Raw genomic sequence first — 19778 nt, 5'->3', positions numbered from 1 at the left:
ATTTTTGTTCATATAAAGGGGCGTGAATATTTGGGCAATTTTCTACGTTAAAACCTGATTTATAATTTTGGGTTTTTAATCATTTTTTTTGTCTCTAGTGGAAACAAGTTTCTTCTGTTAACACCCTTAAATGCATTACAAACCCTTGAAATCCTGTAAAGTGAATTTAGGACTTATGCCATATAGGTTAGCGTACTCTCACTGTCAAGCTGGGATTTTTAAAAGTTAATTTGAAAAAAAAATCAAGAGAAAGTGTTGGAAAGTGTGAACTATCTTTCAAAATATTTTTTATAACAGAAGAGTGAAGTAAATAATTTTTCCAAGGCTTTTTAATTAGAATGTGTTTTGTTTTTGGGAAACTCCAATTTCTATGCTACAGGGGACGCATCTTTATGGCAAAGGGATAGTGATAAATGTTAATTTGATTAGCTATGTGTCTTAGGATTATATCCCCTTTCTGGTTCCTTTTTCTTTAGCTTTTTCTTGTGAAGGCTACATTAGTTATAATAATAATGAAAAAGAGTACGGGACTAAGTACATCTCGGAAATTCAGACTATATTTAAGTTGTAACATTTTTGTTTGTTTACCTATTTCAAAGCAATCTGATGAAGCAACACCTAGTGAATCTGCTCCATCCTCTGTCAAAGAAGTGGACAGCGAGCAGTCAGCAGAGAATCAGCGGAAGGCTGCTCAGCCAAACTTATCAGTTGCAGAAAGTACTCAGGCATCAACACCCCCTGCCAAAGCTCAGACACCGACTCATCAGGCAACACCAAAGTCTTCTGAAAAACGAAGCAGAAAGCATACGGGTGGGAGTGTATGCTCTGGGACGGAGGACCCAGTGTCTGCACCACCTCCTCCTAAAGTTTGGAAAGGAAGACGCTATAAATTCTGGAGTCCTGGTGTACAGTTGGCCACTAAATATCGTAAACCATCTGATAGAGAAATGACAGAGGTTAGTGTTACAGATTTGATTTAAGCTTCTGGTTTGTCTTATCTCTAAGTTTGAAAGTTAAAGTGGGCTCAGGTTTTTGTGAGAAAATGAATTAACTGGACAATAGATTTCGAATAGAGGGACTGTGGACTTACCTCAGTACCACTATGTTTTTTAATTCAGAAAGAAAGAAATTACAAGGTTTTGGTGTGAATTTAAGGTTGTCATGTCTCAGTGGATCCCCTATATGCGACTAGCAATTGATAAATTTCAGTTGAATAGAAGTGGCATATCCCTATCTGGAATGGAATGAAAAAACAATATTTGGCATTTTTAGGATGGGAATCAGGAAAGAAAACATTTTTTACTGGATTGACAACCATTCCCAAGCACCTCAGTACAACATGTCCTATTTCATAGAATTATGCACGATATGTTAACATGTGTAGCTACTTTTATTTCAGAGTTTTGGCATTAAGAGATAAACCACTTGCCATATTGATGCAGTGATGGCTTATTCGGCCTAAGAAATGCATTCCTGAATGCCATGTGCACATTTCAAAATTGTGTTCTAATTTAACATAGATGTGTCTTTGTAGTACAGTCAAAGCCATTTAGAATGAGCCTCTACAGAATATGTGTCCTCCCTACAATGGAAAAATAAGGTACTAATTTTTTACCCGTTAGGGCAATGCATTTTCATCCTCCATGGAACAAATGTCTGAACTGAGAAAAATTTTGTTGAACAAAAGAATTTTCTATCTTGAGTTGATCTTCTACCTCTTGATATCAGTATAAAAAAGTATGTAGGTGCAATTTAGTCCTCATCTGTATCATTGATATGATTTGTGAAAGAAGTGGGAGGTAGTCTTAGAAGCCTGTAGAAGCTTGCATCTTCTTGGGGCATACAGTGGAACCCCGATTTATCGTTCCCGCATTCATCGTTTTCCCGCATTCATCGTTCGCCGCTCCTGGTCCCAAATTAAGTTCCATAAAGACAATGTAATTTTTTCCCGCATCTATCGTTCCCCAAAGTATCGTTTTCCCGCATTGATCGTTTGAAGATCGCGGTCCCGTCGAATAATTTTCCCGCATTCATCGTTTGATAAAAATGAGACGAAGTGTTTACAACGTGTTATTTATGGCTAATAACAACAGACACATAGTTTGAATCTTCCCAAGGAGATTGAAATGCGATAGGGAGAAGCAGAGTGCCGTGGGATCGTTACATTATCGCATTTCCCAAGATCCGGTATCCCCCTCCATTCAGCACTCGCCTCCCCCCGGTTGAAGCTTTCTTCTTCTCCGAAATAAAAAAAGGTCCCAGCTCGAGCAGGGATCGTATTACGACGACCTTAGCTTCGAAAGAAAATATCAAGTTACTCGAGAACAAAAGAAACCTTTTTCACGCCTCCTCATTTCTCGACCGCTGACTTTTTTTTATCTGACTCGCTTCAAAGATCCCCACCTCTGGAGGTCAACTGCTGCATGAATCACCGATTAGCCCGAAAGGTGTGTAAAAATGAATTTTGGCAATTGGTATTATACTTTTATTAGATTGAGATAATAGTGATGTGCACGTAATTCAAAAAAGAATGATACCAAACACGATGTATTTCTAACATTATTTAACAATTTTAAGCAAGGAAATAGTTGGAATAATACGATGGTGATTTCTGGCGAATATCGATATCCTCGCAGCTGATAGTGAGCTTCACGGCAGTTGATGCGGATTTTTTTCGAAAACAGGGCATCTGGTTACAATTTACGAGTTATGCTACAAGTCTCACTTGTCTGAGGTGCTAACGAAGCGATATCTTCTCAGGATATTTTGTTTCTCCCTACTAGCAATCTGAATTCATCTGCTCATCTAGAGCTACGCTACTTATTGTTAGAAATGAGTGGGTAAGTTGCCTTCTCTATAGGATAAAAAATTTCATTGCGCAGTCTTATGGTCATGCTTCACCCTCTGCAGTAAGCTCTGCATACGCCGTACGCGATAGCATTAGTGCCAAACTTCACCTCGTACGAGTGGTTCTGTACTTTCCAGGGTGAGTTGACTTAAAACTAGCGAGTGTTTTCTGTGTGGGTTCAATGGAGTCCGGTTTCATTTTCATTAGTTTTATTCTTATTCGTCTTCGGACCATGGCCCTTCCGAAGACACAAGTGAGAACTTTAAAAGATGGACTGAAAATAATTGATGATGAAGAAAAGAATCCGGGCTAGAAATACGTGAATATTGCAGAACGCCTCGGTATGTCCGGTAGCACATGATGGCAGGGGTGGGGGTAGAGCAAAATCTCTGGTGAAAACAAGAAGTGGGATGAAGCCGAGGATCAGGTGGGCGTGCCGCTGACGATTAACGCCACATTGCCTCAATCATATTAAAAATTTAATTGCTAGAAAGGAACATTTCAAACAATAAACTATTTTTGGCCTTCTTGATCCATCTCATAACCAATCACTGCGACGGCAAAATCAGTTGTTTGAGGCATAACACGCACATTTCTCTCATAAATACGTGTACTTGAAATGGCATTTGATGGATAAGAATTTTTACATCAGACAGAAATGCATAATAGCAGTGAAAATTCCGAGTGGAGTGCAAACATTTTTTAGCAAGGCGGCTTGTTCCTTTAGGATATTAGAAAGAGAGATAAGTCGAATCAACAAAATGACCTAAGTGTTTTGATAAAGTAATAATATTCCTGTAATCAGCTAAAATCTCGCTTGAATCCATTGATGAATATAATAATTCGCAAAAATCCAGCGGATCCTGGGACATAGGCAACCCGACAAACAATCCCGCATCGATCGTTTTTTTCGTCCATCCCCCTGAAAACGACAGATCGAGGTTCCACTGTATTTCATTTTATTGTCATTGTAAAGGCTAGATTTTTTTCTGAAAATGGGGTGGGTTCATGTATATATTTGTCGAAATCTTTGAAATACTGCTCATCAACAAGTATATTCTCATGAAATGTGAATGAGAGTGGATTGAATCTGCCGATAAGCACTTCTTCATTAGCAATATTCCCCAAATGCATTGCCGGTACCTTAGACTAACAAGCCAGGTGATTTGTCTTCACATAATGGTTTGCTGCACCATCCCCACAGAGGCATTTTGTATTCAATTCCATGAAATGGTGCTTAGTCATCCCTAAATCAACAGGGACTAACTTATCTTTCACTTCTTGAATTTGACTTCAAAGGTTAATTAGTAGCTGGCAACACAATATCCTCCAAGAATTCATACCGGTGTTATGTGTTATCTTTAATATGAAGCTGTCTTATAGTTTGACTGTCCAGGAGTAGGAATAGAATATTTATTGTTTTAAATTTGCAGTTGCTGTTCCGAATGGGTATAACTGTGATGCCTGAGAAGATGCCGGATGACAAACGGAAGTGCATGTTTTGTCATCAAGTTGGAGATGGAGTTTCTGATGGACCAGCCAGGTAAGTTCCTTTGAGGTTTTATTTTTTATTTTTGTTTATAAACACATTACAATACATCAAAAATACATATCTCAAATATTAAAATATATATAATACATTAAAAACATTCCCTTTACAAATTCTTAACACGCTTTTCACTATATAACCAACACATATTCTGACTTATTGGGCAAGAAAAGATAAAAGAGAAAAACCCTGATATTACAACATTTTAGAATAAAAAAAATATTTTTACAATAAGGAGACCTTCTGAGCCAAAACAGGCTCATCAGCAGGTTCTCCATAATTCATTTACAAGAAGATAAAAACATCTAAAAACAATGAAAGAAACGATAAAAAACTTATGTCTTAAAATTTATAATTAAAGTCCTCAAGTAGATAATTTAAAAGTTTACTTTTGACATCCGAATATGTGGTTAAACCATGCATTTCTTTAGGTAATTTGTTAAACAATTTAGGAACACTAACCACCATTTTGTTTTCACCGTATTGATTGAAACATTTGGGGATTTTATATTGGTATCGATTCCTCTTTTCCATTTTATGAAAATTGTCTTTCAGTGTTTTGTATTTATTGGAAAAATAATTATCTATTACTAAAATATAGGTTAGAAGTTTTTCGAGTGGTAGTATTCTTAGTGTTTTATAGAAATTATTTGTATCGTGAGAGTCTGAGTTAGCTGACAAATTATTATCATTTTTTTTGTGGCATGCAATCGCTTTGATGATCCGGTTTTGTGTACTGTATAGTTTTAATTTATGTACCCTACAGGTTTTACCCCAAATAGTAACGCCATATCTTAATATTGATTCAGCAGTTGCGAAATACAACATCTTTTTAACTTTAATATGCAAAAAATCTCTAATATGATACATTTGATAACTAACCTTTCGTAATTTACTACATATCTTCTCACAGTGTTCCCTAAATTTGAATGTCTGATCTATTATGATACCGAGATACGTATATTGTGTTACTTGTTCTAATTTGTTGCATTTACACACAGAATTGGTTATTTCAGTATGCAGGCATTTATAATCATGTATTGTTATGTGAATCTGTTGAACGTTAGCTGCATTATTGGCTATGGACATAACTTTGGACTTCTTCATGTTGATGGAGAGGTCATGGTCATGTGACCATTTTGTTAAGTTATTTACATCATTTTGCATGTAGGCAATGGCAGTATTTAAATCTCTATGAGCAGATATCAATACAACATCATCAGCATAAAGTAAAATATTACAATTTAAAATACATTTAAATATACTATTAATATACACAGTAAAAAGGATTACATACGATACCGTGTAATATTTGCCCTCAGGGCCATGTATGAGATCAAACTTTTTCTCTCTGGGGTTCATGCTAAGTAATTAAAATAATCCTTATACTGCAGAGTAAAGCCACTCCAGTAAAATTAAAACTGTAGAAATTCAAACATTCTGCCATTTAATTATGTTAGCCTAAAGGGCTTGTGATTTTTGGCTTATTTGTCCGTACGCCCATGCCTCGCTTAGTGCAAGGGATGCGTTCCTTGGGGCCTTTGCGCTAATTGAATTTGCAGTATTTGAGACCATTTTAACATGGGGAAGATAGGGATGCATTCCCAGTAGCATAGGTGTTGGGTATCGAATTGCCTATAAATCATATATAGCCTTAGAAATCCTTATTTATGTAAATATATATAGTTTAAAATGTCTTAAAAGATTTTTAAGTAAGCTATACCGTATAAGCGCGTGTAAGAGGCGCACCTTTTTTCCCAGACATTGCAGCCGAAAATGGGGGTGCGCCTCTTACACAAACTTCTTATCTCCCCCCCTCCCCTTCACCGGTCGCAAGTCCAAGGGGAACTGAGTGGCCTTGGTTTTCAGCGTGAGTCAGTCATCTGAAACCCTGGGTCAAAATCAAACGGCAGGAAGGGGAGTTTATCCCTTAGTGACGTATTTTTGAAATGCTCCTGTTTGAATTTCTTGCAAGCATCGCGCCGTCACGTCGGTACCCCAGAGGTGAACATTGAAAAGATCGCGCGGGGTTTTTCGCTCCAGAGCGCGCGCTAAATTTGCTGCCACGAGTGGGAATCCCGCGGCATTTATACTGCATAGTGTAATTGCTTATCAAACGTATAGAAACGCGTCGTTTTGAAGGACATACCTGGTTAATAGTCAACATCTGTCTTGCCGAGCAATTTCCATTACGTTGAGCACCTGATTTTTCAAAAATCATCTTCAGACGCTAATATGAGGATTTTTGCAACTGAAAATTATATTGGTGTCTAAACCTGCGGTTTAAAAAATTCGAACGAGTGTGTTCATTGTTGGACTAAATGGTGGATAGAAGAAATCGGAAATGCTTATAAGTGAAGAGCGCTGAAGGTGAGGTCGAGGGGAAGGAGCGCGCTCCCTCCCCTCCGTATTTCAAGCTACGAGGCTATGAGCGAAGGAGCAAGGGAAGAACACGTCCGATCTTGCATGTGACGTCGTTGCCTTTAATGCGAAGGGGCGAATGCGCAGCAATGTGATATACGCAGTTTGCGTTGCCTGAAGTTTCCAGTCCGTCTCGTCTTGTTTGAATGCGCTTATGCTACGCTTGTTTCTTCCGAAATTGTGCTGTTTGGACTATGTTGAATATTAGTAGCCTTGTTTTAGCTATAAATCTTTGTGTCAATCAATTAGAGCTCAAAAAACTTAAATGCTGTCAGATATAATTCGCGTTAGGCCAAATTCTTTTTAGAACCTCGTGAGTGTCTTACGATTGCTGAAAGATATCGAGATATCTCCGAGCTCATAAGGTGACTCACCTAGCATTTGACCTCCAGAAACTCAGAAAATTGAACCTGGTAGACCGAAAAAGGTCAGTTGGTGAGATGGGGTAGGGATGAAACACGTTTCAATTGTTCCCCTGTAACTTGAAATTTTCCTATTTTCCTGTGGAGTCTTGGAAAGGAAAAAAACTGCAGAGGCATTGGCTGATGGAGGGCCGAGTGTAGTTCCGTTAGGCCCCTTGCACGTACACCGATTTTGGACAGCAAAAAATCTGACATGACCGGTAAAAATCTGGCATGTGTGCAAGCGATGCTTGCACACATGCCAGATTTTTACCGGTCAAACGATAAGTAGCTATGTTTTTTAGCCGGCGCCGGCGATCCACAGTGACAATGGCCGGCAGCTAACCGGCATTTTGCCGGTGCCGGCGCGTGGTCGGTACGTGTGCAAGCTCCAATGCTCTCCCATTGTTCACGATTAGAATGTGGACGGCCGATATTTTACCCGCCGTCCAAAATCGGTGTGTGTGCAAGGGGCCTTAAATCTACGACGTGGTTATTATCCTACGGCGCTGAGATTGCCCTGATTGTTGTCCAATCTCTTGGGAAGGTTCATGCTATATGCCTGTCGTGTTTTGCCTTAAAATTTTCCACGGCTGCAATTCTATTGCAATACTTCTGCGAGAGCTTTTAAACAAAATTGTTCGTGAGTAGGACTAGCAGCGTAGAGCGATGGCGTATGCGAAGAGAGGATCGGAACTCTTTCTACTCCCTCTTTTGCCGCTATTACCGCCGCAGTTATCATAATTTCCCCTTTCAAATAGTACTGAAAGAGGAAATTTTGATTACTGTCGAAATTCCAGGCATACATCTGCAACACCGCATGATAGGATAAAAAAAATGCCGCAAAAGTTTTTCTTTATAGCTTCGATCCTCAAAATAGGGGTGCGCCTCTTACACAAGCTTATACGGTATATTTTTAAGTACTCCAGTTGCCCCGAGGCATGCATTGAAAGACATTTTTTCTCTTTAAAAATTTTTTTACGTGCTTTTGAACTTCTCATCTTTCATGTGGGTGGGCTAACATCTAGGAAAAAAATGCATGCCATCTCAGGAGTTTGTAACGCAGTGCTGGCTGGCAGTTAACGAATTTTCAAACCAGTCTAAAAACAGTTACAGGCGGTCCCCGACTTACGCACACAATGCGTTCCCGAAAACTTGTACGAAAGTCGAACCATTGACTTCCATACTAATTAGGGGTTACGTTCCAAAAGAGCGGAATATACGCACTAAAACCTTTTTTTCACGGATTTTATTTCAATTCACTAAATTTTAATATGTTAATAAAATTCCTCAAATCATCTAATTTCTTTCGAAAATATGCAGAAAATTTAAAAAAAATTTAAAAAAACAAGAACTCCGTTGGCTATCGAGTGAAACTTCCTCTTGGCGTTTAAGTTGACGTTCCACTTATTTCGTCCACTATTAATAAAAAGACATATCAAGAAGCATAACAAAATGTAATTGTTGAACCCGCACTATGGATAACTTTTAATTTTTGCACCAAAATTCGACATTCGGCAGGTGACATTCGTGATCGCGTATATTTCGCATGTTATTCAAAAAAGACAAAAGACAAACGGAATTTGGGTGATATTTCGTGCAATATCGTTGCTCAAGGTGTACATGAATTAAACAGCACTCAAACGAAAAAACACAATTAGAACGAAGATCTTACTAGTTTTATTGAAAGCTATTTGATGATGTCTAGTCAACTTTTTTGAAAAATCTCTCCATTGAAGGCTTTCTTCTTCTCTTGATGAAGGAGCCCATAGCAGGCAGTCTCTCTCCCAAATAAATCACCTAGATTAGAGTCAATTACCAACAATTCCCTCCATTGTATACGTTCGTATTATTTGCATATACTGCCATTTAAAACAATTGAATGTTGGGATGCGCATTAAACATCGCGGGAATTTAAAAAAATTACAGACCAACGTCCGAAAGTCCGAATTTAGCGTACGGCAGTCAAGTAAAAGGTGTCAATTTTGAACGTACAAAAGTGCAAATAGTATGAAAGTCGAGTGTACGAAAGGCGAGGACCGCCTGTATTGTGTCACCCAGGTCCTTTTGTTGCTCATCTAAATGACAGGTAAATGGTACTTCGAATACCATTTCATTGCTCACAGAGTTTGTTAATCATAAATCATAACTGGCTTTAACTTGAAATCCCCCGAGGCATTAGCAGCTACGTGAAACAGTCTTTAAACACCTTGAAAGGTGACATTGGTTTTTCTTCCCAGAAAATGAATGAACAAAATTTCATTCTTTTCCAAAACAATCTCATCTCATCAACATGAAAAACTAGTTGAGGGGGATAGGAGCCACTTTCAATCACAGCTTGGAGTTCATCAGAAAATGTTGCGGTGACTGCCCTATCAGCACTTGCAGATTCACCTGATATTGCCGCACTGAAAATACCTGCTTGCCGTTTAAAATTCTGGAACCAACCGGAGTTTTCTCTTAGTGTCTTTAAGCAATTACCGCCTTCATATTCTTTTACATTATTCAACTAAAGCCACAGCTTTTCCACTAATAAAGGAAATGCCAGAGATAAAGGAACATCATTTTACCATATAATATAAATCCAGAAGTCTTTCAGTTTTTTTCCAGCAATGAACTTTGTGTAGGTGTTGAAGTTGCTGTGCAGCTGATGTCACTGATGTTTTAACTTCATCTTAATGCAGAAGATGATGCCATGGGTTAAAACTTATACACGATATCGCTTTGATGCTCTCCATAATCAATCAATTTTTCTTCTGGGTTTATGTTTTTTCTTAATAATTTTTTAATTTTTCTATCTGCTTTCATATTTTTGCCATTGTTCACTTGGTTTTTACTCCATATGGCTCTATCTAAAAAAATCACCTTCTACTGCAGAACAGCTGCCACACTTTATTCTTGAGATGCAGAGGGCCTACGACTGCCTACAGGGAATGAAGCCAATGTGTTTTAGACTCTCTAGCAGATCCTTTTATGTGTTGATGCTATTCCTACGCAACACGGTCACCGCTCCATTTATCCCCTGTAACCTTGGAGGCTTTAGAGTGGACCCTCTCTGTGGAAGTCAATTTTCCCGATAAGCTATTATGGCAAAAATTGCGTCTCAAACCATATTACTTTTTAAAAACTCACTTCCTCTTGCTCCAAAATTAATTAATGATCTAAAATAACAGATATCATTCTGTTAACACGTTGCGTACGGATGGCGAGAATTCTCGTCATTTTTTTTCCCGAACGTTCCGGACGGATGACGAAGATTCTCATCATTTAGGAGCGTCAACCTAAACAATTTTAAAGCGTACAATACGTATTCGTTAGTACGTTTTCAGTTGTTGTTCGTTATTCATAATGAATAAATACATCATAACGTTTGATTGGGTAAAGTTTTATTCTAAACATTAGCTTTTTAACCATGTTTAAACCAAAGCCATTACGCCCTAATAGGCACATATTTCCAGAATCGGCATTCCTAGGAATTTAAATACCCCGGTATGCAACATGTTAAGGAGATGAGATAAATTATTTCAGTAGGTCGGCTACTCGGACTGCATGACAAGGCATGCTTTATGTCATTGCATAGCAATGGATTTAACGAATTTATAAACAAAGTAGAAGATTTGAGATAAGAAATACTATTGGTATGCATAAAATGAGAGCAATTTTGTGTGTTTCACTCAAAACTGCCGGCCTCGGTGGCGGTGGGGTAAAGTCCTCGCCTGCCAAACCGTAGGTCGTGGGTGCGAATCCCGCCTGGGTAAGTGATCCCTATCCAGGGCATGGATGTTTGTGTTGTACTTTGTTAATATTGGAAACCCTCGTTGTAAAAGGCCGTCATGTGCTGTTTACGGGGAGTTTGATAATAAATAAATAAATAAATAAGTTCAGGTTTTATCAAGAGAGTGTTAAGGTTATTTGATCAGGCTAAGCAGCGTTGGGATGTTCCCCAAGGAATGAATTTTCACTATATCCAAATTGCTTTAATCGAAATTGCGCTAAGCAAGGCGTGGATTTCTTTCTAAAGTTAATATGTATTTATTAGTACTATTTCAAGATCTGATTTGATTACCTGTAATAAAATTGGGAACTCTGTTTTATCATTTGAGTGTTTGATCGTGAGTGAAATTTATTCTCTTGAACTGAGGCGAGAACAGCAGTAAACATAGGGACTGCAATAAAGTCATGTTGCTGTTAATCAATCCTAGTTATAGTAAAAGTTGTGAATTAATTTTTATGTAGTTGTTTTGTCTATTTACCTTTATCTTAAGCCATGCATTATTAGCATATAATGCATGGCTAGGTATAACACGCACAATAGATAACATGCGTATCGTCATTTTTTCAATCATCTGAACATTTTTGTATAGATAATGCGCGTGTTATCGATGGGAATATGTGGTAAAAATGCCGTTATAAAAAGAAAGCAATTAATTATTAGTTATATTGAAAAATTGATGGGGTAGTAAATATATCTGTAACAGTCCAGCAGACAATGTGCTAGTTATGTATTTTTGTAGCTATGAAAATTAAATTCTTCTCTTGGGTTTTTCAGGCTTTTAAATTTTGACGTTGATCAGTGGGTCCACCTTAATTGTGCCCTTTGGTCTGATGAAGTATATGAAACAGTGAATGGTGCACTAATGAACTTAGAGGCAGCACTTCGCCAAGGCCTCACCCTTAACTGTGCTGTTTGTCGGCGCTCAGGGGCGACAGTTCGTTGCTTCAAAGCTCGCTGCTCCACAGTTTATCATCTTGGGTGTGCTGTCAAAGATAAATGTGTTTTCTTCAAAAACAAGGTAAGTCCATTTTTTGCAATGGAACTTAAATGTCGTTTTGCACTCCTTTGTAAGTTTTTCTAATTTTTGCTAGCTTAAATGATTTATATACGCTTTTGTCATTTGCAGACTACTTACTGTCCTCAGCATGTCCCCAAAAATGAGAAAGAGAATGAGTTGACCACCCTGTCAGTCTTCAGACGTGTGTATGTAAACCGTGACGAGAACAGACAGATAGCAAAAGTGATGCATTATCACAATGATCCTGCGAATGAAGCTGCATTCTCATCTCTTGTGCTACTGGAACCCAATGAGGGAGAAGGTGATGGTGCAGACAGCAGCTTTGGCCCACCACCTACTGATCTTGACGGCAGCTTGCTGAGAGTTGGGAGCATGATATTTCTAAGTGTTGGACAGCTTCTTCCTCATCAACTTCAAGCATTTCATACGCCTCAGTATATTTACCCAATAGGATACAAGATTGTGAGTGAAAATTATTCTTTTCTCTTGGTTTTTTTGTAGATGTAGGTATGTTTTGTACACTATTTTTAGTATCTCTTATGAAACTGTGTTTTTCTCCTGTACGCATGCCCCTCAAAAGAGTTGAATTTATCTAAGAGTTCTCATAAGAGTTCTATCTAATACCCATTTATTCAATATTCTGACTATGTTATTCGGTGGTAATTTATAGGCAAAAAGAAATTTATTGTCTTGTCAGTACAGTGAGTCCTCGTTTAACGTCACTTACCGTTCCTGAAAAATGTGACGATAAACGAAATGACGTTAATCGAAGCACATTATCCCATAAGAAACAATGTAAAAAGTGAATATCGGGTCCTGGACCTCACAATTCCTACGTGAAAAAATTTTAGCGTATCATATTTGGGCCATTTTTTACGATGGGAATGCCAAACTATGGCATAAATACGAGTCCCTGTCTTCATCGACGGCAATACCAGCAGCGACGTACATCCTTCTCCATTTTTGTATCTTCCCGCATTTGTTTTTTCGGCTTCGCTATGGTGGTCACCCGTTCGAGCGTCGCCTGGGCATCATCATCGTTGAAACATCGTCGCAGTTACAGGAACCAAGGTTATTGAGAACACGGCGAAAAAGTGACGACAAATACTCCGAGTTCTACACGGAAAAATTCCTAGAAATCACTTTTCAGGTTCCAGAAAACCGTTATGTCAAGTAAAATTTGCTAAAACTTTACTTGACATTTACGCACTTAACATTTGCGCGCCTACCTAAGAATTCATTTAGCAGAAAATTAGCTATAAACGTAATCGAAATTGACAATAAACACACCGTTTTACACTTCGTTTAGACTGACTGTATTACCGCCCACAAAACGAACAACCTGCAACGCCCGCCGCTTCGCCTTTTTTCTCGCGCGAAATTTAAAAGACCTGACCAGACCTGACGTTATCGCGAAGCGAAGGGACGATAAACGAATCACGGTCGTAAAATTTTCGTGACGTTATCGCAAAATGACGTTAAACGGGGTGACGTAGAACGAGGACTCACTGTATGTCATTTTATTGTGGATTTCCGAATCGATGGCTAAGTTCTAACAACACGTATCTCAAAAATTGCAACTTTTCATGAGAGCAAAAAACGATTCATTTTTTCTAATTGTACACTGAAATTGAAAACCAAAAATTCATAAAACTGAAAAAAAAGCATACATTTTCCTTCAAAGAGTTGTTTTTTGCTTGAATTTTTTCTTGTTAATATTATTACACTTTACATAAGATACCTGTGTCAGACCGGCCAAATTTTGAGATACATGTTGTTAGAACTTAGCCATCGATATGTTCATTGATTATTTACCTTTTTATTTGTGAGTAACGTTTATGGCCTCACAAAAAAATTATAAAAATGAGGAAATCTTTTATTTTATGGGCATGAGATAAATTAAAGAATTTAATACCCATGAGTAATTTTTCCTACAAAGAGTTGATTTTCGCCAATGCTAATTTATTGCATAGTTACAGTTTCTATGCAAAATTGGGGGTTTTCAGCCCAAATAACGACTTTCTCCATGATTTTGGAAGGACTTGCAAATTTATTTTGTTGTGTTAGGTACATTTTAAATTTCAAACTAATAATAAATGTTGTTTTGACAAATTTTGGGATATTCAAACCACAGATTGAAACACTGGATTCTCAATGCTGATGCATTATTTCATCCTTATCAAATTACGTGACTATCATAATGGTTATGCTGCCTATTATGGGTTATATTTTCTCTGTAAAAAGTACACAAAGCCAAAAAGGATACTCCGGGAAATAACTCAGTGCTCACTCTTGATACTTTGGATGCCTATAGGGTATGACTCCTCGGATACTACTGTATCACTTTGGGATCACTTTCCCTTCATCCACTTAAATGCATCCAAGAAAGTGGTGCGTGTTGAACCAAATGTCCACATCCTCTGCTCTCTCTAAATGAATATTAAATTTTTAAACTCAGAACTGGAGGCATTTCATTGTTATTCAAACTCAATATTTCAAGGTGTCCACCGTGCTATACTTCTCCTGCTCTTTTGTTTCCGGCTGTTCACTGTTGCACCAGAAATAAGTTTCATGCCCGTTTCTTGATGTTTTGGCTACCTAGTGGTTAGAATGCATGTTTCAAGCAAAAAAAGTCATATTTCTGTGAGTTTTTGCCGACTGGAATGCCAAAAATCGTTAACCATTTTTCTCATGTTTACGAGTAAGCTAGCAGTAAGCAAGAGATTTCGAATACAATACAATAGAGTTTTGAAGAGTCTCCCAAGGGGTGGAAAATCTGTCAGGCTAACATTTCCGATATGGGAGGAATGCACTGCTGAAGCTTCATTAGTTTTCCTTCCAGAAGCAGCTTGGAACTGGACCATCTATACTACGAATGTTGCTGAAAGACTCAAAAAATCAAACAGTATAGAGAGCAGTTCATATGCGTTACAATAGAGGCATTAATAAGGCCAACACAGCACTTGACAAAATAGAAAACCATGCCTTAAATGGCTTTCTCAATTATTTGTGGTCAGTTCCAGTTTGGCCATTATTTTTTAGATATAGGAAAAGTAATTTGAAAAGAAGGGGAGCATGGTAGCCAAGAAGGTTGAGCACTTGCTTGCAGATTGAGAGTTGCCAGTTTCAAATCATGGGTGCCCCCTGACTGATCCCCCAACATTTTGATAGCCCCCAAGTATTTGAAATTCCCTTGTATGTGGATCAGTCTGGGACAGCTCTAACCTTAAATCCAAACCAACCTGGGGGTTACATCACTCAAGTGAATGACGTTCCTGATCTCCAAATGACCATGACTAATTTTACATTCTTATGAAAAAATTTGGTTAGATTATGTTTACTTCGGGCTTTGATTGCCCCAAGAACTGAGGACCTTAGAATTTAGTTTTATGTGATTGAAAACATTACATGTTCATGAAATGATGGACTAAATTATTTTAAGAGTTGTATCCTTTATTGTTTTGGCGAACTGTTTGTGATAGCTTTTTTACTATGGTATATGTTTATGATGATTTTTAAAAAATCTTCTCATTATTGCTAATTTTTTCTCACCTTGAACAGGTTCGATTGTATTGGAGCATGCGAGTTCCCAATAAACGCTGTCGATACGTGTGTTCCATTCATGAGTCACCTGATAATCGCCCAGAATTTCGAGTGAGAGTGCTGGAGCCGCATCATCCTGACATCCACCTAGTTGACAGCTCTGCACGGGGGGTGTGGACACAAGTCCTTGGTCCCCTGACGGAACTGAGGCAGTCAACCGGCTCCGTGCGGCTCTTCCCTCGTTTTGTCTCTGGGGAAGATCTTTTTGGCCTTACCGAGCCTGCAGTGGTTCGAGTTTTGGAGAGTCTCCCAGGGGTGGAAAATCTGTCAGACTACCGTTTCCGATATGGGAGGAATCCATTACTGGAGCTTCCACCTGCCATGAATCCATCGGGATGTGCCCGGGGAGAGCCACGATTGAGAGGGGCACACCTCAGCAAGCGTCCACATTACACGCAACGCACTGCCTCCGCATCTTCAGCAACAGCCTCTGCTGGTCTTGGCTCTGGGACGCAGAGGCCCTTAACACCACTTGGATCAAGCATTAGCATTGGGAGTGGTCTGGCAGGGGAGCCTGCCTGCCCTTACTCAAAGCAGTTTGTTCATTCTAAGAGTTCACAGTACAAGAAGATGAAGCAAGAGTGGAGGAACAATGTTTACCTTGCTAGGTGGGTGAATTGTATTGAATGAAAATTGCATTCGCTCTAGAGCAAATCATTTGCTGACTCTGATAGCTGACCTTTTCCAGAAGTGCTGGACACTTTCAATTTATAACTTTTTCAAGTTTGTATATTTTGTCTCATATCTCACTAGTGCTATGGTTTTTACAAGTCAATAAAATGTAACTTATGTATGAATGGCCTATGTGGGACTATTTTATGTAGTCATATCCTGGGAATGTTCTAATTTCTTTCAACCACATCATCTTTTTCATTTGTTCAGATTGAATTTTTGCTTTCTGATAGAAATCGCCCTTTATATTTATTTGATGATATTGGTTTGAAGTCTGTGGTATGTATCCTTTAGTATTCTATTATTTGTATTCATTAGGTAATGTTTCACTTAATCATGTTTTCTTTGATTTCCAGTAATCCATCTGCTTTTCCATTATTTCTGTGTTATTTTTCTTCTTATATTTTTAACAAGGTGGTCGTATAAATTCATGTTTAAGGAAATACTCTTTGTCTTCATTGTATTCTGATATGTCGAAGAATAGCTGGAGATATCATTCATGTGATCTAGTCATTTAGTGATTTATAATTTATTATTTTTCAGATCAAAAATTCAAGGACTTGGCTTGTATGCAGCTCGTGACATTGAAAGACACACCATGGTAATCGAATACATTGGAGAAATTATTAGGACTGAGCTGGCTGAATTGAGGGAGAAACAGTATGAGGCCAGGGTGAGTCTTCTTTCATCTTATGGATATCTAGGTTACCCTGGAAATTTTGGTCCTCCAGAAAAACTGCAATTTGGCAGAAGTCCTGGAAAAATTTGTTTTTGATGGATGTAATATCCAGCAAAAAGTAGCCCAATGGGTTAGATTCCTTTGACACACCCAAAGAAAAGCAAAACAATAAAGTAATGCTTATTTGCTTTTTTTTTGTTTTTCTAGATATTCAAATCCCTTTAATTTAAGCTCCTTGTCCAATTACTTTCCATTAGAAGAATTTTCTGTTAGGATTGTTGCTTACTTGATATTCTTCACTTATTCAAATAGTTACAGCTTTTAATTACTGTTCTGTCATCGGACTGCAGTTATTGGTCATTACAGTTTCCATCTGAGGTATTTCATGGTGTTAAATTTACAATCATATTGAGGGTGTTTTTAGTAGACATCTTTTGAAGAAGGTAGTTAAAAGAGTGTCCACAATGAAATTTTTGGAAGAGATCAAGAGTAGTATGATAACTCAGCAACCGTTTCTTCCTCATGTGATTCCTCCCCATCAGAAATATTTAGCCTTCAATTCTTGGACTGGATAGCTCCCAGAAAAACAAAGAAATTCCCCCGGAAAACATGCTATTTTAAAAAATTGCTATGCAGGTTTTTTTTTAATTGCTACACAGTGGTTACTGTGATAATGCATTTCGTAGAGCATGGATGTTTCATGTTGATTTTCAAGTTAATTCAATTTTTTTCAGAATCGTGGAATTTATATGTTTCGATTGGATGAGGATAGAGTGATTGATGCCACACTCTCTGGAGGTTTAGCTCGTTACATCAACCATTCGTGTAATCCAAATTGTGCTGCTGAAATAGTAGAAGTTGAGAGGGACCTTAGAATCATCATTTTTGCAAAAAGGCGGATTTCAAGAGGAGAAGAGGTAATAAATTGTTTGTTCTTATGGGTTCAAGAAACATTTGCCTCGTAAAAGTTGTATCTCAAAGCTAATGTAATAATTCTCTTTCCCTAGTTGGCTTATGACTACAAATTCGACATAGAAGATGACCAGCACAAGATCCCATGTTTGTGTGGTGCATTTAATTGCAAGAAATGGATGAATTAAATTTGAACTGGACATTAGTTCTTTGATAGGATAATAATGGATAATACTAAGTTGAGTGAGGTAAACAAAATGCCTTCTTTATACATTCCTTTGATTTGAATTAGATAATCATGTATTTAATGAGAAACATTTTAGTCATTCAGATATAGAGTTATTATTAAAATCCGTTTGAAAATTAAGTTTTAAGAGTAATGGGCTGTAAATATGTATGAAGGTGTACAAAGTAATGTATTGTAAAAATATCTATAAATATGTGGCTGGAAAGTGATGTTAAAAGAGTACATGGTAATAATTGATGCAGTTTTTTCTCGCAGCGACAGTTGTTGGTTCAATAATTGTTTATTTTATGGTTGTTAATTGCTCTTGAGTTGGTATTACTCTTCCATGTCGCTGCTTTTTAAATGGAAATATCAGAGTGTGTATTTTGATCGTCAGGATAATGTGCAAATAGGAACCAAACAAGCTATGTTGCCAAAGCAGAATTTCATAGTGAATGTACAAAGTCGAATTTAAAAAAAAATGCGTAATGAGGTGGTGTACTGTGCCACAGGTGATTATGAGATGAAATTAGTGATATGATTTTTTTAATATGCATAGATGTACAAAGTAATGTGCTCCTCAGGAGCTATGTGAAATTTATTGGGAGGTAACGCTGCCATTGCCTGCGTATATCTCCATATAGTTTTTGACCATGAAGATGCACGCACCGAGATTCATTTGAGCATCAATTGGGTTGGCACCAGTACAAACTATCATTCTATGAATAATGAGAAGTGTAGGTTCAACCTTCACAACCCACTCCCCTTTTTAATAGGAAAGTTGTAAATAGTTCAGTTGAGTTAAAGCACTTGAATAAAAGTCACTGTAATTTCTTCCTTCATTCGCCATGTACAGTTTTTTGTTTTGTTTTTATTTCTCTCTTGAGAACTAAATACTTTTGTACATTCAACTTTTTTGTATAACTAGCAAATAATACCTGAATCATGTGCATTACATTGAAAAAGAGGGGATTAATATTGCCTTGCTACCACAGTCAAGTTAAATTTCAAATTGATGAAAATATATTTCTAAATTGATATTAACCTCTCTTTCAATCCTCTGGACAATCATATAGGGATTGTAAAATTCTCTAGCTAACTGAAAGAATGTTTAAGATGCAGTTGTGTATATGATGTGTGTGAAAGAATTTTCTGTTATTGTGGTAAAATAAAACGTTTGTAAAATACTTGATAAATATTGATTTAAAAAAATTATGGTGTTTGATTGTGTAAAATATTATTAAGGACACCTCGTGAATAAACCTGACGTCTAGTTAGTTTCACTTCAACATTCCAGCGTTTACAGAAGAGTATAAACATAATAAATATCAAACCATCATTGGATAATATGGTGCACGTGATGATTGTGGTTATGATGTCTTTTGATATTTTAATTGTTTTGAAATACTCTATTTTACCTGAACACAAATATTTTCTTTATTCCTTGTTGAATGTTGTCATGTAGCCATGATTGAGAAAGCGAGAACAACAACCAAGTAATGTATTTCATTGACATCTCATCCTCTTTTTTGGATAACTTTACATTGCTGACCGCATTGCAATGTTGCTTGGCCTTGTTCCTTTGGCTGGTGTCTCGTCAATATTCAACCGTCTCTTAATTCAACCATGTTTTGGGGGATGGACGACACTGCACACTGCATGCCTGGGACAAAA

The 19778-nt window shown here is 37.6% G+C and overlaps 1 protein-coding gene across 1 annotated transcript in view; it reads left to right on the top strand.

Annotated features, from left to right (window-relative positions):
- LOC124163032 (histone-lysine N-methyltransferase 2C-like) overlaps positions 1 to 19054 on the top strand; it is a 155788-nt gene extending 136734 nt beyond the window's left edge. Inside the window, exons 54-61 of the mRNA XM_046539843.1 lie at positions 600 to 956; positions 4282 to 4391; positions 11769 to 12012; positions 12121 to 12474; positions 15574 to 16223; positions 16831 to 16960; positions 17701 to 17883; positions 17974 to 19054. Of these exons, the coding sequence (XP_046395799.1) occupies positions 600 to 956; positions 4282 to 4391; positions 11769 to 12012; positions 12121 to 12474; positions 15574 to 16223; positions 16831 to 16960; positions 17701 to 17883; positions 17974 to 18066 (2121 nt within the window). The 3' untranslated portion in view covers positions 18067 to 19054. The remainder of the gene's footprint in view (positions 1 to 599; positions 957 to 4281; positions 4392 to 11768; positions 12013 to 12120; positions 12475 to 15573; positions 16224 to 16830; positions 16961 to 17700; positions 17884 to 17973) is intronic.
- The last annotated feature ends 724 nt before the right edge of the window (positions 19055 to 19778 follow it).

Source organism: Ischnura elegans, chromosome 1, assembly GCF_921293095.1.
Source record: "Ischnura elegans chromosome 1, ioIscEleg1.1, whole genome shotgun sequence".
Taxonomy (NCBI): domain Eukaryota; kingdom Metazoa; phylum Arthropoda; class Insecta; order Odonata; family Coenagrionidae; genus Ischnura; species Ischnura elegans.
Note: the sequence above shows the minus strand (reverse complement) of the source record. Positions and strands in the feature narration are given on the sequence as shown.